The sequence below is a fragment of the Lycium barbarum genome, chromosome 2 (genome assembly GCF_019175385.1).
Source record: "Lycium barbarum isolate Lr01 chromosome 2, ASM1917538v2, whole genome shotgun sequence".
In the NCBI taxonomy this organism is placed as follows: domain Eukaryota; kingdom Viridiplantae; phylum Streptophyta; class Magnoliopsida; order Solanales; family Solanaceae; genus Lycium; species Lycium barbarum.
In genome coordinates, this window is record NC_083338.1 from 4,980,513 (window position 1) to 5,005,206 (window position 24,694).

General features: G+C 35.1%; 1 protein-coding gene across 1 annotated transcript; it reads left to right on the top strand.

Moving 5' to 3' along the window:
• The first annotated feature begins 847 nt into the window (after positions 1–847).
• Positions 848–5,837, top strand: LOC132625950 (fasciclin-like arabinogalactan protein 17). Its single transcript, XM_060340622.1, has 4 exons — positions 848–1,500; positions 2,383–2,652; positions 2,771–3,346; positions 5,389–5,837. Exons 1-4 carry the CDS (start codon positions 1,050–1,052, stop codon positions 5,427–5,429), a joined length of 1,338 nt encoding a protein of 445 aa, XP_060196605.1. The 5' UTR covers positions 848–1,049; the 3' UTR covers positions 5,430–5,837.
• Positions 5,838–24,694: the final 18,857 nt, after the last annotated feature.

A 24,694-nucleotide genomic window follows, 5' to 3' on the forward strand; every position in this document is an offset into this window, starting at 1 on the left:
TCCTACTTTTCGTATAGATTTATACTTTAAATTGTTGATGAATAACATTAAGTAACAACAGAAAACGATATAATCATTTCATTTTATATTCATCAAAACAATATAATATAATACGATATATTACGAAACGATACGTAACAACATCCGAACAAGGTGTGAGTGAAAAACAACAAAAATCGTCCAACTCTAAATGTACAAAAGAGTGATAAAATAGGTAAGGGATTTTTGTTGGAATTGAGTGGGATTAGATGAGATAACTAATCCCATCTTTTATAAGGGATTGCTAATCCCACCTTTTATCCCATATAGATGGGATTGGGTGGGATATCAAAGGAGTTATCCCACCAATTAAATATGAGATAATTTCAATCCCATGAAACTAATAATCCAATCCCATCCTATTCCTCCTACCAAATACCCCTGACAACAAAATATTTTAAGAAAGTAACCCTCGACCCTCCATTACCTCTTACACTTTATTATTCCACCAAACAATGAGCCCGTTTGGATTGGCTTACAGCTTAAAGCTGTTTGCAGCTTATAAGCTGAAAAAAATAAGTTGGGGTAGTCCAACTTATTTTTTTTGGCTTATAAGCTGTTTTCAGCTTATAAGCTGCTTTAGATAAACTAAGTCAAATGGGTCCAATTATTTTTTTTAGCTTATTTTAAGCATAAAATGACTTTAAGCTGACCAGCCAAACACTCAAAAAAGCTGAAAACAACTTATAAGCTAACTTATAAGCCAATCCAAACGGGCTCAATGACAACTATAGAGCCCCCCCACCCCCACTACCACCTAACCCCACACCCCACCCCATCTCTTCTCTTTACTTCTCAAAGCCATCTCTTCTCTTTCCTTCTCAAAGCCAACGCCACTCACAAACTCACTCCATTCCATTCCATCCCATCCCCCACTCACAACATAACACACATTGTGTTAAGTCACAACAATCACTTAACATACCAAATAGAACAAGAATCATCAAGAACACATTTCAAGAAACCTGATAAAAACTCAGTCTTTTTTTTCTTCCTTCTCTTCAAGTGCCATGGATTTTCAGATCTATGGTTTCTTGATTACTTTCATTCTTTTCTTCTTCTTCTCCATTAACGGTGCTACATTACAAGAAAACACATCAACTACATCACCACAAATCAACTCAAACTCAGTTCTTGTAGCACTTTTGGATTCACATTATACTGAATTATCTGAGCTAGTTGAAAAAGCTTTATTACTTCAAACACTTGAAGAAGCTGTTACTAAGCATAATATTACCATTTTTGCACCTAAAAATGAAGCACTTGAACGTGATTTAGATCCTGAGTTTAAACGTTATTTGCTTGAACCTGGAAATCTTAAATCTCTTCAAAATTTGCTTCTTTTTCATATGATTCCAAGTCGTTTTCAGGCCAAAAATTGGCCTAAAAATGAACTGAAAACTCGTCGTCGTTCAACTCTTTGTCCTGGTGAAGAACAACTCTCTGTTTTCCATAAATCAGGTGAGTAAATTGTCGTCGAGATTCAAACAAGTCTTTCTTTTATTAGTAGTTCTTTCATATATCGTTTAAATGTTTTGAATTCTCAATTATTGTGACCTGACTCTTGCGCTGAGGGTATATCGAAAACAGCCTCCCTACCTCCCAGGTTAGGGGTAAGGTCTGCGTACACTTCACCTCCCACACCCCACCTTGTGGATTAATACTGGGTATGCTGTTGTTGTTGTAGTAATTATTGTGACCGACCGTCTTTTTTTTTTTCGTAGTTTAAGTATGTAAATTTTATTTAAAAAAATTTAACAATTAACTAATGGTCAAAATTAAATTGTTTGATTCTTGAAATGGGGATTGTGCCACATAAATTGGGGCTGAGGGAGTACTAAATGTTGAATAATGATGGTTGAGTCAAAATTCAGGATGTTGTATGTAGATTTTTAGAAATTATTTTATTTAGATATTGTTGAATTTTTCAGGTGTTTATTATCCTACTGTTTTTAATATTTTAGCTTAGATAGCCAATTTCTATTTTTTTGCTGAAAACATATAAGTATAAAGAAGGTTACACAGATACTGTTTTGGGGCTAAATTGTTGGTAAATCTATGTCATTTTCTGGAGTAATTAAATTGAAATACAGCTTGAATTTTTATCATTTTTAATATAAAAATTTCATTTGAACTCTTTTGTTGTTTTTGTCATGCATTCAATTTTATTTTATTTGCTACCGTTGAATTTTTTTCGGTGCTATTCTACTGTTTTTAATATTTTAGCTATGTAAAGTCTTGAGAAGGTTACACAAATGTTGGTAATGGAATGGTAATAACATGTAAGAAGTATTTCTTTCGTATTCCTCCTATTTACTAAATTGTTTATTTTTCAATAATCAGGTGAAAATATGGTGAGCATGGCCAAAATTATTCACCCTGATGATATTATCAAACCAGATGGAATTATCCATGGAATTGAAAGAGTATTAATACCCAAATCAGTTCAACAAGATTTCAACACTAGAAGAAGTCTCAGGTCAATTTCTGCTGTAATTCCACAAGGAGCACCTGAAGTCGACCCGAGAACAAACCGGTTGAAGAAAAAACCCGCAACCCCGGTACCCGCTGGAGCTCCACCGGTTCTACCTATTTACTCCGCTATGGCACCAGGTCAGTGTTGGCTCAAGGGCAAGGCCACTAAAACAAAAGCTTTAGGCCTCCAAATTTAAGGGCTCTTAATAAAATTTAGCTTTAGGCCACTAACTTTGTTATACTGCATCAACAACAGGTCCGTCACTAGCTCCAGCACCAGCACCTGGACCAGGTGGACCACACCACCATTTCGACGGTGAAACTCAAGTAAAAGATTTCATCCAAACCCTGCTGCATTACGGAGGTTACAACGAATTAGCAGATATACTCGTTAATCTCACGTCGTTAGCTACGGAAATGGGGAGATTAGTTTCAGAAGGATATGTTTTAACTGTTCTGGCACCCAATGACGAGGCTATGGCTAAGCTGACGACTGATCAGCTTAGCGAGCCAGGGGCGCCAGAACAGATAATGTATTATCATTTGATACCGGAGTATCAAACGGAAGAAAGTATGTATAATTCAGTGAGGAGATTTGGGAAAGTAAAATATGATACTTTGAGATTGCCACATAAAGTTGTTGCTGAAGAAGCTGATGGGTCGGTTAAATTCGGGTCTGATGAAGGATCCGCGTATTTATTCGACCCTGATATTTATACCGACGGGAGGATTTCCGTTCAAGGGATTGACGGAGTTTTGTTTCCTGTGGAGGAAATTAAGGTTGCTCCTAAAGCTGCACCTGTTGCTAAAGTTGTTGCTAAGCCAAGAAGAGGTAACTAATTCTATTCATTTTTAATCTATTTTTGTTATGTCATGCATTTAATTTTTATTGTTGGAGTTTAGGTGATTTATCTCTAATTATGCAAGAAAATTGAAATAGAGCTTGAGTGTGTTTTTGATTTTGAGTGTATTGATGTACTAGATTCTTGAAAATGTGTGAAAATTGGGGATTAATTTAGTGGGGTTCATTTTTCTTTTTAATTCTTTAATTATGAAAGTAATTTATTGATTGAGTTATGGGTAGTTTGGAGTGTGTTAATGGACTTGTGATTCTTGATAGTAAGGTTTAAATATTGTAACAGTGTTTTTAAAGGGATGTTTGATGTTAAAATTGGTTCTTTTCTTACAAGTTAATGTAATTTAGCACAAAAGTTGGTTCTTTTCTAACAAATGAATTTGATTTAGCTCAAAAGTTGGTTCTTTTCTTACAAGCGTGTGGTTTAGCACAAAATTTGGGGGTGGCATAAGGAGAATGATAGAATTATGGCTTTTTGTGATTCCAGTTGTTGCCAACTTTTTATGTGGTGGAATTCTTGGACTTAACATCTAAGCTATGTGTACCCAACTTTTGGAAATGGATTGAACATTGCACAAATTGACAATTCAATCTTTTCCCACATAAATAAATTTCCTCAAATAAGTGGGAAATTTATTCCCATGTGTCTAAACTGACAGAATTACTTTATACTTGTACTGATGAGAGGTAACAAACATTTGTGGAATTAGTCTTGCGGACAAGCGGGCCCGACGATTATATTTTTTTTCCACCTTAAATAAAGTGGTAGACTTGTTTGTTTGTTTGTTTGCTTGCTTGCAATGTTTTTTTGTATAAATTAGGCTGTGTGTGTGAGTTAAGATTTCATTGTCATGGTTGTCACTGATTAGTTACTTTTTGATTAATTTCTTTGATTATCAGCCATAAATTGTTAGGTAATAGGCCTGCACGTTTTTATAGAAAGTGACAGGTTGTTTAAGTAATTAGTAGGTAAGAAGCTTTGTCGGTGAGCCATAACAAGAGAAAAAGAACTAGTTCTTTGCTTGATGTATAGACTATTCCTAAAACCCCATTTGATGGAGTTAGTTTTTGGTCAGGTATTCTTAGCCAGTTCAATTATTAAAGAGGAAAAGAGTAAGGAAGAAGGTGAAAGGAAAAAGGCCGGCTTGGTCACACCTAACCATAAAAGTAATCATAACAAAAGGGTTAGCCACCAAAGGTCGTGACGAGTGATAAGTATCCTTCCATCCTCTACCAGATGTCTCAGGTTTAAGTTCAAAATAGAGTCGCCTTTTGTAAAGAGCCTTTTAGCCAAAGGGAGACTTTCCGACACGAATTTGAATTGGTAGGGCTCAAAGAACTGATATGGACATCAAGTGGGAAACCAAAAAAACTCATAATAAAGGGTTATAAGTTGTGGCAAACAGTTAATCACCAAGCCAAGTTTCTGGATTTTAATCATCAGGCCATTTATCTTTTCTTTAATATTAGAAAATATCCGAGCTACCATGTGTTAGATTTTAATGTTGTGGGCATTATATGTTGAAATTCCATGGAACTACAGCTGTGACACAAAGCTGTATATGCACTGTTTGTTCCAACTTCTGTGTTAGTCTTTAAAGACCAGCCAGCCTGGCCTATCTGTTAGACAATTTTTTTGTCCCCACCTGCTTTCTATAAATATTTAACTTCAATTATCAGCTGTCATGATTTGTCACATTTCATTGTATCTGTTGACATTATGTTTCATTCCATATATTACTCCACAATTCATGTTTTAATTATTTTATGTGTCAATTCCTCTTTGCTCTTATGAGTTGGCACTTGGCAACAAAGTCGTCGTAAAATTAGACTGTGTAGATAGGTCAATCTTTTTTATGTATATATATTATATGTTGAATTCTCTAGACTTCTTTCTGCGTGTGTTACTATATGTTGAATCCTCTTGACTTCTTTCGGTGTGTGTTTACTTCTTTATATTTTAACTCTCTTCACGGAAAATTAACATGTTTGCTAAAAAAATTGTGTTTGATTTTCAGGGAAGTTGATGGAAGTAGCATGTAGTGTGTTTGGATGTTAAAACTTCCTACAAATTGAGGAAACAACTCAAGTGAAGATCAAGAATTGAAAATAGAAGATGGTGAGTGTGCCACTGATGTGTATGAATTTGTAATTTAGTGTAGGAATGGGAGAAGTGAAAAAAGAATAAAAAACCTTGCAAAATTTTCTGAATAAAATGGCAATATTTTTTTTAGGAAGAGAAATGCTTGCAGTGAAGTATAATTCAGAAAATCCATCTCCCAAGGAAGAGAAGGGATTTTTTTTGTTTTTTTTTTTGTTATAAATACTGTAATTACTATATATCAATTTTTTATTTGTATTTAAAGTTTGTTCCTACCAACACTTTTTGTATGCAGAAATATACCCAAGGAGAGAAAAAAAAAGGAAAAAGAAATAACAACTCTGGGTCTTTTTTGTTCTCTTATAATCACGGGTGTTGTGCACTTATTCTTTTTTCACTATTTTATTATTGTGATGTGATACCTTAGCTTAGCTGGTGAGTTTTATTGCAACTTTTGGCCATTCTTTATTATTTAATTTAATGTGATTTGTACTTTAGTCGGTGCTGTTGGAAATTGTAATTTTGGCCCTTTTCACAAGCAATATAAAAAGGAGATTGATATTATAGTAATAGTCAAATTTTAGCGGACAAAATTACCGACATAGTATCTGAATGCAAGAACTAAATTTATCTGATACTTACATTAACGAGAAAAAAAAATGTTTAGAAATAGTTGAGATGTACGCACGCTAATTCGAATATCACTCTAGAAAATTATTGCAGTTACTTTCAGTGCCGACAGTGCAATGGCAGATTTACAATAATATATTCATTGTAATCTCACAAGTGGGGTTGGAGAGGGTGATGTGTATACAATTTTACCCCTACCTTGTAAAAGTTACATAATAGAATTTATATATTGACCTAGCGCCCAATTTTAGAGAATAATAACATTCATGACTTAAAAATTCTGAATCTGTCACTATAACGTGAAAATTATTGAAAATGGTGGTTGGATGTATTAGTACTTTGTTTGGTGAAGACAGCAAAACACTTGATGGCCATGTTATTTCATGGAAGGTGCTCAGTGCCCTCTAAGTCTACCCCAACCTCCCCAACAACACCCCCTCCACTTTATTTGGTATTTGCATTAGAACCCCACAAGCTATGGAAAATTATCTTAAGCTCCCCGTACTCTTGACTATTTGCATTAAGAGAAATGTAAAATTTTGGATGGTTTGAGTTGAAAAAATAATAATCTTAAATCTCTGTTACTAACAAAATAATATATTCCCTATTTAATTTTAAGGCAGTAATATTCCCTTTATCTCAAAATATGCCAACTCACATTTCCTAAGAATTAATTTGCGATATTTAAGTAATATGACTTTATAGTCGATATAGTTCGGGTATGTGAAGATGAGATGCACAGATGCCTCGGTGAGGAGGTGAGAGAGGTTGGCAGTGATGGGTGTAAGGAGAGGTAGAGGTATACCGAAGAAGTATTGCGAAGCAGGGGCGGGTCCAGGGGGTGGGAGGGTGTTCACCCAAACCTCTCGGCATTGAATCCCCTGAACATATACTAAAGGTTGGCTCAATGGTTGTGGGTTCAAAATTCACCTTGAGGTTCCAAGTTCAAATCCCAAGCACTAGATTTTTATTTTTCGAATCACTTAGTGAAAATCTTGGATCTGTCACGGTTGGAGAGAGGTAATTAGACAGGACATGGGGCATCTTCGGCTTACCAGGGACATGGCCTCAGATAGGAGGATATGCAGGTCGCAGAATAGGGTAGAAGGCTAGAAGGTAGTTGAGCATGATCGCGCTCTCCGGCGAGATAGGGTTGGTGGGTAGCTAGTATTAGTGTTATGCTAGTAGTTCCTTGTCCTTCGATCTCTGGACTATCTGTTATTTCTTGTGCTTGGTTATCGCCTTATTTGGTTCTGAATGCTATGCTACGCTTTCTTTATTATTTGCCTTGTTTACTTTTGTACTGTCTTTTTCAAACTGCCTTGTTATATGTTACTTGAGCTGATTTTTTTTTTAAAAACAACCTCTCTATCTCCATAAGGTAAGGGTAAGGTCTTATACACTCTACCCTACTTCATCTATAAGAATACACTAGGTATGTTGCTATTGTTGTTGTTGTTGTTGTTGTTGACTTTATAGTCGATGAAGTTCGAATTAAGACCATTTAGATAGGATTTAAATCTAAATTAAGACAAACAAGTTAGATGTTTTTTTTTTTTCATTTATCTAAAATATTGTAAGTAGAATTATCTAATGCTTGCTGGAGTGTAAGTTTCCGATAAAATAGTCAAAATACACATAAAAATGCTCGATAAAAGTTAGTGGAAGGATGAAGGGTATATTAGCAAAGCATTGGGTACTTATGTAATTTATCAAACAAATAGGAATATACATACCCTTTCACAAAAGAAAGGAGGGCAAATATTTAATTATTGGAATACAATAAAGTAAAAGAAACTCTTTTCTTTTCTTCTTTTAGAGTAGTATAAATAGTGGTTCCACTTGTTTGTTAGAAGAACCATTTTTCTTATCAAGAATTTGCATGTTTTTGTTGTTGTTGGTTTTATTAGGTTAACGATTAATCACATCAAAGCAGGAGGGGAAATGAGCTGGCCTTCACATGGAACTATTAATTGCAAAAGTTATATAATTGATGTGGGGACTAAGGACAATTGGACAATTCTACACCTTTGACTTTATTCAATTTATTCTTTGATTATCATGCAAGAACAATAAGTCCAAACCATTGCCTTCACACAAAGTATAAGAATCCAAAGATAAAAAGGACTTTTAAATTATATATGCATAGCCAACATAAGAAATTTTTACATCATCAGTTATATTTACTTGTTGTAACAAGTAATTAACCTGTCTTATTTTAAAATTATGAATTCAACATTTTAAGAAGACTTATTTGTAAATATAATTTGGATGACCCAATGCTTTAAAAATTACTCTCTATACCACCTTAAGTGACACAGTTTAAATTTGAAAAGTCAAACTTCTTAATTTTGATCATCAGTTCGGACAAAAAAAATTTAAATTTCTGAAATAAAATTTACTTATCTGAAAATTACGTAAAACGTATCATAAACCATAATAATTAGCAATTAAGAATATTTAAAAGACTCGAGGTAAAATAAAGCTCGTTTGATTGTTGAAATCCACACATCATCACATAAACTGTGACAAAAAAGATATTTGCACTTGTTGTATATATAACTTAAACTCATTTAAAAATAAAGATAGACAACCCCTTAAACTTGACATTAATTTCCACTTAAACCCCTTAAAGTGAGTTATTTCCTATTGAGCACTTAATCTATGCTAAATTGTGCCTATTAGACACATACACCTTACGTGGCATAGTGTGTGAACCGCACATCCTCTAGGAGAGTGAAAGTCCAAATTTTTTATTTTAACAATATTTGTTCTCCTTCTCTTCCTCTTCCCCAACAAACACAATTTTCGACCAACAGAAAATTTAATAACATAAAAAGCTGCTGAATCATCTTGCTATTCAGCCACATCGAATTTTTCACGAACCCAGCTATAGAAGGCCAATAAAGATTCATCATAATTAATGTAAATTATATGAAGGTACATCATGACCTCAACTTTTCAATTTCTAAAATTATACTAGTACTAGTGAATTTGACCGCGCTTTGCGCGGTACTATTATAAATTTAGAATGATCTTTTATAAATTAAATGAAGATAGAAAGAAACTCATGACATTATTCAAAAGCCAATTGAAGAACTGGATAGCCATTGAAAGATTATAATTAAACTTCATATACATATAAATAAATTACGAATAATTTAACTCTGATACTTATTATCATATGCAAACATTTAATAGTTAACAACTAAAACTCATGAAGGAAAATCCTAATTTTCCAAGAGCGTCCATATAATTCTTGAATAACTTTGCTTCTAATAATCTCAAATCGCTATTATTTTTATGAGGGATCTTGTTTTTTTGACCTGAGGGATAATTCAAGAAAATAAACATACATCCCTTATCAAAGAATGAAATATTTAATGGAGCATCAATTAGATTATATTATAATTAATAATATAATCAACAATTAAACCTATTTACTTTCCTAAATATTTTAATGAATAAACAAATGAAATGAGAGAAATATCTTAACATCATGCTATTGCGCCCTAAACTTCAAAGCAACATAAAAATATAAGTTTGTTTTTCCTATTCCGCAGCACATGCACATTATTATTAAAGGAGTATGCCATTATTGTCCCAAATTCCTTGAACTCATAAACAGAGAGATCGAAATGCGAGTCTCTAGCCACACAAGAAACAAATATTTCAAGACTGTTAACAAAGACGATGCTTTCGAAAGCAAATGTACCAATTCATATTAAAACTTACAAAAGAAAAACAATAATATTTAGTACTACATATCTATAAATCCTAAACGTCACATTTATTTCCTGAATATAAGGGAAATCAAGAGTTTAATGAGTAAAAAGAAACTGTTATAAGCAAGTAAATCAGTGTTAAGTATCAACATAATTTTTTTTATTAATATTCTATTTTTTCTGCACAAGCTACAACAAATTGACTAAAATTCACAATAAGGAACTATTCAATAATTTTATTTTTCCTTTTAACCTATGAATCACCCAAAATTTTATTTTATACACAGAGAACTTCACTACTTGAAAATCAAGGAAGAATTGACAGGGGAAAGAAAAAATCCAAGAGAAAGAAGAAGAAAGTTGCTCCTCTAAAAAAATAATGAATGATGCAACAATATCACCAACCTGCAAAAAATAAGAAGCCTGCAAAAAACAACACACCTATAGTTAAAAAATATTAAAAATTATAAACCAAAAAAAAGGTAGAAAGAAACACAGGAAACCAACAGAAAACATCAAAGACTCAAATCACAGTTGATATTACTTTACTTTACTTTACTACTATTAAGAAGAGCCGGTTGAGGCTCACTTTATCGTCGTCCGGTGAGCCCCTCTTCTTAATAGTAGAAATAACAACTAAAATAAATTGTGTGCTCCTCTTCTTAATAGTAGAAAAACAACAACTAATATTAAAAAAAAAATTATGGGCCCCATATATATTAAACAACAATTAATATTAAAAAAATAATGTAAATTAATAATGTCAAAAAAAAAAGTGCACCCCCTATTAAAAAATCAAACAATATTCATGTAATTTCCAAAGTATCTCATTAAGTCATTACTACTATTAAGACATTTTTTTGCGCGGATTGCCCTTCTTTTGGGGTGGTCTTTAAATTTTGCCCCTCATATTTGTGGTCTTTAAATTATGCCCCTCATATTGCTGGTCTTTAATTTTTGCCCTTCGCATTGCAACAATGAACGTTCACGCAGAAATCATGAGGTTCTGAGTTCAAACTCCCGCTCAAGCATAAATTAAAAAAGAAAACTGCAAGGCAAGGTTTGGGTCGCGTGTATGCCGGACCTGACATAAACTTATGAAGGAATTACCAAAGTTATGCCAAACCCGGCATACTCATGCCTTATGGGCAGACTTGACATAAGTATGCCGGGTCCGGCATAACTTTGGTAATTCCTTCATGAGTTTATGCCGGGTCCGGCATAACTTTGAGATCTCATGTCAACTTTTTACAGATTTTTAGTGACATCAAAATGCTCTATTAAAATTCAAGTGGTTTTTGTGTCAATGTGGCCTAAAGACTTTCTTTGCTACATTTCATGTATTAGATATATTATAACTGCTCTTGTTAATATATTATGGGGTAGTGTTAGAAAAGAGTAGCTGTCGTGATTTTGTTCCATTATATCTAAGTCTAGTTTTTCATGAGTATTAACACTATGATAATTGTTGACAGCATTTGCATGACGATGAGTGGAAGAGGCCACGCACAAAGTTTTTACCATGAAGCCTTTTAGTTCTGTAATAATATTGGAAAGAGGACAATGAAATTCTTCCTAGGTACCCTCATCCGGTGGGGGCATACTTTTAATGGGCAAACTTTTGTGCCGAACCAGGCATAAACTTGTGAAGGAATTACCAAAGTTATGCCGGACCCGGCATACTTATGCCAAGTCTGCCCATAAGGCATAAGTATGCGGGGACCGGCATAAGTTTGGTAATTCCATAACAAGTTTATGCCGTTGGGGGCATACTTTTAATGGGAAAACTTTTATGCCGGATCCGACATAAACTTGTGAAGGAATTACTAAAGTTATGCCGGACCCGGCATACTTATGCCAAGTCTGCCCATAAGGCATAAATGCCGGGTCCAGCATAACTTTGGTAATTCCTTCACAAGTGTATGCCGATGGGGGCATAGCGAATTTAAACTCTGCCTTGCGAATTTTTTTAAAAATTTTGACTGTGTGGGGGTTCGAACCTGGAACCCATGGGGTTTAGTCGAAGGGCAAAACTTAAAGATTTCAAATATGAGGGGCAAAATTTAAAGACCACCCCAAAAGAAGGGCAATTCGCAGAATTGCCCCTGTTAAGAAGAGCGAGTTGAGGCTCACTTTATTGTCGTCCGGTGGGCCCCTCTTCTTAATAGTAGAAAAACAACTAAAATAAATTGTGGGCCCCTCTTCTTAATAGTAGAAAAACAACAACTAATATTAAAAAAGAAATTATGGGCCCCATATATATTAAACAACAACTAATATTAAAAAAATTGTGCAAATTAATAATGTCAAAAAAAAAGTGCACCCCCTATTAAAAAATCAAACAATATTCATGTAATTTCCAAAGTATCTCATTAAGTCATTACTACTATTAAGAAGAGCCAGTTGAGGCTCACTTTATCGTCGTCCGGTGGGCCCCGCTTCTTAATAGTAGAAACAACAACTAAAATAAATTGTGGGCCCCTCTTCTTAATAGTAGAAAAACAACAACTAATATTAAAAAAAAAATTATGGGCCCCATATATATTAAACAAAAACTAATATTAAAAAAATAGTGCAAATTAATAATGTAAAAAAAAAAAGTGCACCCCCTATTAAAAAATCAAACAATATTCATGTAATTTCCAAAGTATCTCATTAAGTCAATAATGATGGATTCATTGCCAAGTGCGTATTCATAGCAAACATTAATTTAATAAAGTTTTAAATACGGAGCACAAACTACAATGTTATATTAATCGTGTTTTGAACATAGTATCCCATATTGACAAAATCAAGCAATATATATAAAAAAAAGTGAATCCCATATTAAAAAATAAACAATGTCAAAAAAAAAAAGTGCAAAAAAAATTTTTGGGCCCCATAATTCTAATATATATATATATATATATGCATAAAGATAGTGTAAATTAATAATATAAAAAAAAAAGTGCACCCCATATATTATATATATATGTTTTGAACATAATATCTCATATTGACAAAATCAAGCAATATATATATAAAAAAAAAAGTGAATCCCATATTAAAAAAATAAACAATGTAAAAAAAAAAGTGTAAAAAAAAATTGTGGGCCCCATATTTCTAATATATATATATGTATCTATGCATAAAAATAGCCCATTAAGTCAATAATGATAGATTCATTGCCACGTGTGTATTCGTAGCAAACACTAATATAATAAAATTTTAGATACGGAACACAAACTATAATGTTATATTAATCGTATTTTGAACATAGTATATATATATATTATTACTATCTAAACACAACTACATATATATAGATACATTATAATCTGAAGTGTTGAGTCCGTGCGCAGCTAGGGCAGAAGCCATTTAGTTTTAGTATAAGCATTTGTAGTTGGAAAAGAGGAGGAGATCAACTCCTCTATTACCAAAGATGCTTTTAAAAAAGATCCCTTTTGTGGAATGCATTGTTACAGGGAAATGAAACTGTCATAAGTTATGACTCCTAAGAAATTAAAAGAAACGTTTCAGTTTTTATTAACACAGACTCATAATCATAAATTTTTTCGCATTGTCCACAAATAGTTAGCCACAATAAATAAAAATTAAATATGAAGAAGAAATTGGGAAGAGTGCATGTTGCCAAAACTATTAATTATTGCAGCCGTTTCAATAGCCAGAATGTAGAGAAGATCATTTGTTGTAGCTATAATCGCTCCACTATGTTCTGTATATGTTACAGCCGTTAATAGTAGTCCTTTTCAGAGGAAGACAATAGATAGTATTTATTTAACATGAAAAATGAGAAATGAAGAGAAAAAATGGAAAAAATTGAGAAAATAGATAAATATCATGCTGGCCAAAGAGAGCTGTCACATCACCTCCTCCATTCATAGCTTTAATATATAGATTCATTTTCCTTTACAATTTTTCATTGCTTTTCTTTGTACAATAATAAATCAAAGAAATGGTTAAAAAAAAAAAGAAGAAGATAAACATGTTTTTTGATCAAAAAGAGGGCACAATCACCTAACTTATGCATGCTCGCATTGAAATATATCAGAATATTACTATTAAATTAAAAAGGCAAAATCTTTATATGTACACATTACACTTAGAGAATAGAAAATCCACCTTGCTACCTTGCTACTTGCTTATCAAAAAATCCATCTTCTCAGCAAAAAAATCTCAATTTTCATATCATGTCATACAGGGGCGGATCTACTTGGGGGCCAGGGTGTTCGGCCGAACACCCTCGGCAAAAAATTACAGTGTATATATAGGGTAAATTTTCTGTGTTTATGTGCATATATTAACTTTTGAACACCCTCGGCAAAAAATTACAGTGTATATTTAGTTTCTTTTTTTTCCGAACACCCTGAATGAAAATCCTGGATCCACCACTGCTGTCATAGTCTCAAAGTCCTCTTTCAATAATTTTGAACTTCTGAAATTTAAAATAATATAAAATCAAGAATTGAAACCAGTCATTTAAATTGTCCCGGAAAAAAGAAAAAGAAATTATAGGATAGAATTATAATCATACCTTAATGTAGATCCTTCCAGAATTCAGCTCCATATATTTTGACGTAGAAATGGTCCTAACCATTATATGAAAAATAATGTTATTGCAAGAGAAGCCACTCAATAGTTTTGGTGAAGTTTATTTCAACTTTTTAATTCCTCTTGCATATGTACATATATTTCCCTAAGAGAAGTTTCATATCTCCAAAACATAACTCCTCAGACGTGGGGACGTGGTAAGAGTATAGTTTTTTTTTGCTTTTACTAATGAGTTTAATACACATTAATCACATTAACATAATTAAGAGAGTTAATGAAAACTTTTAATCTTTTTTAACATATCACATAAATGAGAAATAAATAGAAAAAATGTCAAAAAAAAAAGGAGAAAAAAGATAAATATGAATGGTGGTCAAAGAGATGTGCCACACCACCCTATCTATGCTTAGCTTTATATTATATATAGATATGAGAGAATAGAATGAGGGACAAAGAATTTCAACCATCCTCACTGACGTAAATAGTATATTTTGTTCTTACCTCAAAAGCCACGTGGTGCCTTTTTATTTATTATTTTTGCCACATCAGCGCATCTGAAGTTCACGCCTGATAGCTTTTGTGCTGGTTAGTGACAAGGGGTTTAATCGATACACATCAATTTAGGTTAGAGTGTCTAATAAAAACAAGCTCTAGTTAGAGTGTCCAAGTGAAAATTAATGACAAGTTCAAGGGCTATCTATGCATTTGGCCAAAAATAAAATAAAGAAAGGAACTGCCATTCTAAGCCATCCATGTGCCATAGAACGTTCCACGGATCTTAAAGCAGCAAAATATTATATTTTATAAAATATGCATGTAGTTTCATATATAAGTACTATATAAAATTCTCAATGATAGAAAAAAAAAAATAGAGCAAGAGATCCACCTTTGTAGCCATTACTTCAAGTTTCCTCATACACAATCTCGTTGCCAGATTTTCTTTTTTTCCTTTTGGTCTGATTTTTATTAATTTTTATATTTTTTACTTGTCAGTGTCAACTTAATTAATCTTCTGATTGTAAGATAAATTAATGAGAAATATGGGAAATAGGAACAAAAAAAGATTGTGTAATCTAAATTATTAACGAAATGGCTTCTTCTTATTTCGCAAAACTACTCTTTCTCTAAACTAATCGCTTACTAATTCTACTATATCAACACATTTTAATTTGTTTAATATATTGTGTTAAGTGGAACCTAAACATTGCTAAAATTTCAAATTTGGTCATCATAAGTACATAATGAATTCGGTCATCATTGATTGCTAAAAGCCTGGACGTTAAAAGTTAATGACTGAATTGAAATCCGGTCATTAAGATCCTTTAGGTACAACATAAATTCCAATTGTTATATATATATATATATATATATATATATATATATATATATATATATATTTAGCGACATCATTTTTCCTTTGCTAATTTGACATACGATCATTAAAAATCTACAATGGAAAGAATTAATTTGATCGTTATAAGCGGGGGCGGAGCTAGGTAGGCTCCAGGGCAACAAATTACACTATATATACAAGATAAAATTATTTTTTTATGTATATATAGTAGATGTCGAACCCTCTTGGCTTCTTCTTGTATTTACTTCATATTTTTGAACCCCTTAGGTGAAAATTCTGGCTCCGCCACTGGTTATAAGTGCTATTAGCGAGAAATTCATTATCTGATGATTCCGTGCCATCAAAGAAGATGTTATCAAAGTGCACAGATTTTGCACATTGTGATTGTATCCTATATGGAGATTGTTGGAGGCAATAGTTAAGAGGTTACTCAAGGCAATTAGAACTAAACCCCTAAAATTGAAAATGCACATGTGTTACACATCTAATCTTGTACTGGAGATTAGTGGAGAAAATATAATTAGTTAAAGAGTTGATCAAAATAATTAGATCTAAACCCTTAAAATTGAAAGCCCACAAGTGTTGCACATCTTACGAGATTATTGAAAATAATATTATTGGTGCGCAAATCCCCCTTAAATGGTATGGTAAATTGGACATGCTATTTGGACAAGGCACATATATACGGTTTTTTATTTTTGGTAACTAACTATATTTCATTAATCACCAAATCGATCATTACAAATTCATATCTTAGAAAACACTGCTAAATATCCAATATGAAAAATCACCAAAAAAAAAAAAAAAAAAAACCTCTAAAACTAGTATATTAAGCTTTGCAGGATCTAACTAGTTCTAGGAGCTGCTCTAGCATTACACATGTAGGCTATTTCCTTTGCTAAACTATTCCAATCGCGACTTTGTTTGTGGAAATCCTATGATTTCTCTCTCTCTCCATAAGGTGCATGTGGACTGCTTCTGTGTACATAAGCTTGAAAATCTGAGCTGTAGAACTTCTGCATTAGGAGTGTTTAACAGCCCATTAAAGGTGATCAGTCTAGGTGCTAGAGCTATTAGGAACTTGTTTCAACCAAAGGAGTAACCTAGCCCATATTGATCTGGTAAGGGACAATCAACTACCAAATGATCTCTTGACTCATCAGCAATGTGACATACGGAGCACTTTTTATCTACTTGGATTCCCATTTTGCTAACCTGTCAGTAGTTGCTAGCTTGTTTTGCATCATTAACCACACAGTAAGCCTTGCTTTAGGTCTAGCATCATTGTGGAGCATTAGACATTTTCATATCAGCCCTTCAGTGCACCAATTACTTGAGTGTGATACATGAATTCTCTAGCTTAATAATCTTCCTCACCATCCAACAGGCTTGTTTAGGGATGATGATATCTTGCAATTAAGCATCCTTTATGTAATAAGCATGAATTCATTTGATCCAAAGTTTATCTGTCTTCTGTTCTACTTCCCAGTAGTTTCTTGTGATGGCAGCTTTATTCCATAAGGATAGATTTATCAAGTTCAGGCCCCATATTGACTCAGGTGAACACACTCTACTTGTCACGACCCAAACCGATGAGTCGTGATGAGTGCCTGATCTCTAGTGACCAAACACCCCTATGCTCGCATCTGAATAACACTACATAACAAGGGCCCATAAATAACTCAATCTGAACTATACCGACTCAAGAAAGAAGGACATCATAAACTCTGTACAATCTATGTGTATATATATGCTGAAAGAACAGTGCAAGCCAACTAGGCCGCTACATATGCTGTACACAAAAGAATAGAAGCCGACAAGGCTACATCATCTGTCAAATACATACAACAGTCTACAGATCTCTAATGGAGTATGAAGCTGTAGAAAGGACGGGCAGGGCCCGTCATACCCATATGCATATAAATCTCAAAAGAATGGCATACCGAAATAGACTGCAGTTCCGAATCAAGTGGAGCGCACTGACCACCGCTGGATAGAGGTCCTACTAAGCTGGACCGCCTGTCTGTCTACCTGAACCTGCGGGCATGAACGCAGCCCCCCCGAGCAATAGGGGAGTCAGTACGGATAATGTACTGAGTATGTAAGGCATAAGAATAACATATATACATAAGAGCCATGAAAGGAATCTGAAACTCAAAGATCATACTAACTAGCTGAATACATCTGCACGACTATATATCTGTAAGCATCTGAATAACTCTGTATAATTGAAAGTGCCTCAGAGGGCGTATGATATGCATGCTTTCTATGAAAATCATGTATATACATATAGGTCATAGTGCTGAGGAATGTTCAGCCCGATCCATAACTCATATCCCATCGGCCTCTCTGCGGCCATCATCATCATATACATTGCTGCGGAACGTGCAGCCCGATCCACATATCATCATTACAGTGCACCAGCTTACATGTGGTAATGCGTATATAACGCCTATCCCTTTCCCTATACCCTATATACATATAATATGCGCGTATATAACGCCTTCTGTTCACGGGTCAATATGCATATGAATATATAAATGCAATGCACGAATAAAATGAATACATAGAACTCTCGGAGTGACATAAGGTCGTACTACCTCCGATGAACATATTTTGGGCTAACATCATCAATATAAGAAATCTCGGGACCCATGAACAGAAGGAACAATCATAAACGAGGTATAGGAACATAAAAAACTGAAGCACTCCTAGTGCTTCTAAGAGTAGAGTAACATGGAAGCTTGTTTACTCGCTTGTTCGTTCATATCATAAGATCATGCCAAAATGAAAGAAATGATAGCCTTAAAATACCTTTACGTCTCCTTACTCACTTAACGTTCTCCTTCCACATTCGAAAAATCTACATCCATGAGGAATCATACTAAGGTTAAGTCTTCAAAAACACTCTTAAGTTCAAGCTAGCATAATTAACGAGTTAACGAAATTCGGGCAGCACTTCCCCTATTTTGTCAACTTCCATCATATCATAAAACAGCTCCCAAAAAACAATAACAACATCCATAATATCGTAATCAAGAGATTATATTCAATTCAACCTCAAATTTATCCAAAATCCCATTTTCAAGTTCACCTCATAGTCATCTTTTTCACTACAATATTAATAACTTCTCCACTTTAATTCTTTTCCTTCTATGGGTTGCTAAACCTTTACATCAACTCAATCATACAAATAAGATGGAGAGTGTTACACTCCATAATAATCCGTGCTACTTGAATTAAGACAAGAAAGAATGAGTTAAGAAGGTTCAAGGAAAGTTAATCGAGTAGTACGAATATCGTTATATATATGATTGCCTTAAGTATCCCGAGGTGACATGGTAACCTAAAGGATTTGAAATCGCGTTATGAGTATGTATATGAGGTAATGTGAGTGACCTTTTAAAGTATTTGAGATTATTAGTAATGATATAGAAGATGGACAAAAGATATGAATATACTTTTGCGATTGGAGTTTCGTCAAAGCTTGTGAGTTCTCTAGTTATGTTTAAGGTTATTGTGATTCTCCGGACCCTTCGAGACGCGTATATGAATTGTTATGGATGTATATGAGTGTGTATATGTATGTATAAGAGGTCACATGAGGTTGGAAGAGGATTAGAAGTTAAACGAAATGAATCGGAACAACTTCAGTAAAATCTCGGACCCGATTTTAGCCTATATTGTTGGAGGCATATCTCCTAGTATATGAGGCGTCGTAAGGTTTTTCAAAAGTCTAAAATGAAGTTCATTGAGTCTAGTTTTCAACGCAACAAACCGCGCGTCAAAATGATATCGGGATAAGGATATATGGACGATGCAAGTTGGGATGGCGGGGCAGCTACTTGAGACCCGATCCAAGCACTCACATTTCAGCCCATGAGTATGTTTCGGCCCATGAGGCCCATTAACGTCGGTATATATAACAAATTCATTTGAGGGCTGGTCATTTGCATCTAAGAGCCTCCAAGAACATTAGAGAGAGAGGGAGAGAACTTCTAGGCAAAGGAAGCCATTTTGATCAAAATCCGAGCCCCGAATCCCGAAGCTCATGAAGAGAAAAGCGTGGTACGTTGCGTTGCCTTCAATTTGAGCTAAATATTAATATTGTAGATTAGGAATTAATAAATTGTGATTAGATTATTAAGTAGGGATTAGTGATTAATTAATCTTATTATCGAAAGTGGGCCCCACGACCCGTGGCGAGATTTGGTTGGCCTTGAATAAAGATGGACACATGTCATGAAAATTGACGCATGTCCACTTTGTAAAGATAATATATAAGCATAAGTGGATGACTAAGTCATCACTTATACTACAAATTAAACTTGCAAATTAGGTCTTAGAGAGAGGGGCTCTCAAGCTCAAAGAGAGAGAAGTTCACGGCGCACTGTTCACGGCGCCACTATTCACGGCGGCGCACTGTTCACGGCGCCACTGTTCACGGCCAGCCCCACCCTACACCATTAAATTGTTCAATTTTCAATCACAATTGGAGGAGAAAGAGTGAAGGAAGCTCACGGCCAAGGTATACTTTTTTAGCCAAATTTATTAAGGTAAGGTTTAATATTTTCCTACATGTTTTAGAAGATGATTAGTCTTTGTATGAATTGGTGGGTGTGGAAGAAATTGCAAGAGTTGTGTATGTTGATATGGAAGTGGAGTTTGAGCCGTATGGGGCCAATTTAAACTAGCTATGGTAAATTAAGTTTAATTAGTAGTATGGTTGTTGTTATCATGGATTATATGGCGAAAGGATTAGAAAGTTAAAGTTGAAATTTTGTTTATATGAATATGTTGTTGTTTTCGTTGAATTGAAGGAATTGAAGATATGATTGTGTCCATATGTTGTTGTTGGTATTTCTGTGTCAACAGGAGAGCAATTGGAAATTTGGAATAGGCGAATGTATAGGGGAAGTGCTGCCGGATTTTCGCTAGATTTTTAGATAATAGAAAACCCTAAACGAGGATATATAAACTAAAATATAGGTTCAATAAGAAATGGGTTATAGAATTGTGGACTAGAAAATATAGTTACTAACGATAACGTTACTTTTATATAAATAGGCTAAAAGGGCGACGAGGCGAAAAGGATTCACGAATAGTCGCTGACAGGTATGTAAAGCCTAACCTTTTCTTCTTTTGGCATGTCCTAGCTGCAAGTAAGCTATGATATGAGCCTCGGGGAAATTCCATTCATGAGATCCGAGCATGCCGACGATTTTTATTCACTTCTTGATGTTAGAATTCCTAATATAATCGAACTATGGTTTTTGTGTCTTTTGTATGATTGGAAAATAGATATGCGTAAAGAATTTTTATTCTTAAAAGCTTTATATCGAACAATGGCTAACTTTCATAGACGAGCTCGGATCGCTCCGATACGTTCTTAGGGAGTCCTAAAGCGTATAAGGTTTGTAACTTTCGTAGGCGGTTTCCGATTGCTTTGAATCCTGTGGTAAAACGCCCATAACTTTCTTATACTAAATCGGATTGACCCGAAACTTGTTTCTGAGCCTTCAGGTGTCGGTAAGTATACTTGTCTATCGAGTCTTAAAATTGATTTATGTGCATGTAGTTTCTCACTACTCCGCTCGTGCATACTGCTATTATATCGTTCGCCGAGTCCCGGGCCGATTTTGTCGTCGTGCGCACTATGTTATATTTGGCAGTATGATGTGTTACGGTTCGCCGAGCCACTCACCCGAGGGCCGGGTACCGCTTATATACGGCGTTATGATGTGTTATGGCGTATGATGTGCTATGATGTTATGATGTGTTTCGGGGTTGTACGGAGATATGAAATCTTCTGGAGTATGATATGTTGTGGCGCCAGCGTCGGAGTGGCGACCACGTTCCTGAGCCCTATGCATGATTTTTTATATATGCATCATTTGTGTTTCAAGACGAGCCTTTTTGGTATACTGATTTCTGTACTCATTTTCCATACTTCTTATTTCCGTTATGATTATGATTATTGTATTTCATGCTTTATATACTCAGTACATATTTCGTACTGACCCCCTTTCTTCGGGGGTTGCGTTTCATGCCCGCAGGTACAGACTCTCGACCTGGTGACCCACCAGCTTAGTACATATGTTCTGCTATTTTGGAGTGCTCCTCTCGTTCTGGAGCCCACATTTTTGGTATAGACTCTTCCGTTGTATATATGTATGTATGTATATATTCAGGGGTACGGCGGGGCCCTGTCCCGTCATATGATTCTGCTGTTTGTTTTAGAGGCCTGTAGACATACTTGTGGGGTGTGGTTAGTTACTGTTCTGTCATGTCTGTGTGCTTTGCATCTTAAGCGGTTCCATTTGTTGTGACAGCCTTAACGGCTTATATGTCTGTGTATGTACATATATGTTTTTGGGCGATGTGTTTTATGACAGCCTTGTCGGCTTATGTATGATACATTTGTTATATGCGACCGCTTAAGACGACATCTGATCTTCGTATCTGTATAAATCAATGTATGTTGAATTTGGATAAGTCATTGGTATGCCGATTTGGTAAGTGAGTGTGTATGGGTGCCCAGCTCGGGCTCTAGTCACGGCCCACGGGGTTGGGTCGTGACAGAGAGCATACTTTATAATCAAGGAACTTTATCTCACTCAACTCCCTCCAAGATCAAGTTCACCACAACTTTGAAGAGAAGCAAGAACAATCACCTTTCCTGGATTACCTTTGAGTTTTGATGTTGATTCTTTCTTTAGATGATATGGAAAAGTTTGGAGTGTTAGGGGACCTTCAAGAGCTCTCACGAAGTCTCTAGAAATGTAGGCAAATAAGTGAAGGAAGTTGGAAATGAAGTTGGGGTCGTTTGGGATTTAAAAAGGTGGCAAAAATCGCTCCCCAACTCACTTGGCGGAGAGTATGCGACCTAGCACACTAAGTGTGCGGCCGCACACTCTCTCCACCACTTAGGGGTGGTGTTGGCCAGTGAGTACACCCAAAATGGGGAGTTGGCGGTCAGTATGCTGCTCAGCACACTCAATGTGAGACCGCACGCTACCCTAATTTCCTCGATTTCGCGAAATCGCGTTCTTTTCGATTCGTTTGACCTTCAATCCTTATGGAACCTTCTTGGAGCTCATATAAAACTTCATTAACTATCTAAGGGGCCGTATATCTCTCCCTCAAAGTGATTCTAAGCAATATGTAGCTCAAATGATATGAAATCTTTCCAAACATGACTCCACCTTAACTTTCTCTGATGAACTTGCTCAAATGATATGAAATCTTTCCAAACATGACTCCACCTTAACTTTCTCTGATAAACTTACTTCCACTGCTTCGTATAACTCCGAAACCTTAAGGTATACACTTAAATACCCTTCTTAAACTTACAAGGGCTCCATGTCCACTTTAGGTTTACATTAGCATATTCATAATGCGAGCGACACGAAATTTCCAAGATGTAACACTACTCCAAGCAACAAGAGCCCTTTTGGAGATGTTATTATTGGTTCCTATCCACACATAAGTTCTATAATAGGCTTCAATAGTTTCAATCACTTGGACATGCATAATAAATAGTTGAGACCAGTAAGCTTGCATACAAAAAATGACTGACTGGATTAGTTGAGCTCTTCTTGCATATGATAGATTCTTAGCTGTTCACGAAGACATTCTCTTGATGATCTTCTGTATTAATTGTTGCGACTAGAGAATACTCAATTTCTCCCAGGTGCAACATTACTGCATCAACCATAAGTTGTTGCTCAATACAATATAGTTGATCTAACCATTATTCTGTAGAACTTGCCTTTACGTTTTGGTTCTTATCACACAAGACTCCAAATGCGGACCTTTATTTCATCCACCCTGCACCAATACGATGTGTGATATCATTGTCAATCTCCCTATTTTCTTGGATAATCAACCCAAGATACTTGAAAACTTCATCTCTTTTGGATGGTCTAGTTATCAAGCCTCATTTCCACGCCAGGCTCATGCGTTACGTTACTGAACTTACACTCCAAGCATTTTGTCTTGGTCCTGCTCAATCTAAACCCTTTAGACTCTAGTGGTGGTCTCCAAACCTTCAGCTTGGTGTTAACTCCAACGCGAGTCTCGTCAATCAGAATTATTTCATCCGCAAATAACATACACTATGACACCTCACCTTGGATCTGCCACGTCAATTTATCCAACACCGAGGCAAATAAAAATATGCTAAGGGTTCATCCCTGGTGCAAGCCCATCACAACTGGACAGTTCTCCGAGTCTCTCCCATTGTCCTTACCCTGGTTTTGACACCTTCATACATGTCCTTGATCGCCCTAGTGTACACCACATGTACACCTCTAGCCTTCAAGCATCTCTATAGAACCTACCTTGGGACTTTGTCCTCTAATTCTACATACAAGTGTTCAAAAGTGTCGTTTTGCCGGCGTAACCGCCAACTTTGCCTCTTTCGCCATCTTATGTCTTTCCCTATTTGTCCGCTTTTCCTCCTCGTCCGTACTTTCCACCAATTTCGCATATGCTGAAAAAATAACCGTGTTTTCATAATTCAGAGCAAAAATTCCAGCGGGTCCGTAGGATGCTTATTTGATATTAGTAAGACGTGCCTTTACAACAAGTTCTGGTGATCGTCATAATTTTTACCACAAATCCTGATGAATTGCTAGGAGTTTTTAAACCACAAGACTTACCTTAACCGTAAGTTATGGTGATCGACGGGAGGCCAAATCCTAACGGATTCAGACCGAGCTAGACACATGTGGATTCTGCCCCCTTCGTGTCTAGTTTAGATCTGCTACTGATAACAAGAACCAAAATACTACTCCCTCCGAATCAAAAAAAGTGTCCACTTAGACTTTTTTTCTTGGGTAAAAAAAAATGTCCACTTATCAAATCAAGAAAGAATTAACCTTGTTTTTCCAGATTTGCCCCTATTAAGTGTTATATGATCAAATCCCAATGTCTATTTAATTAAGGGTAGTTTAGTCAAA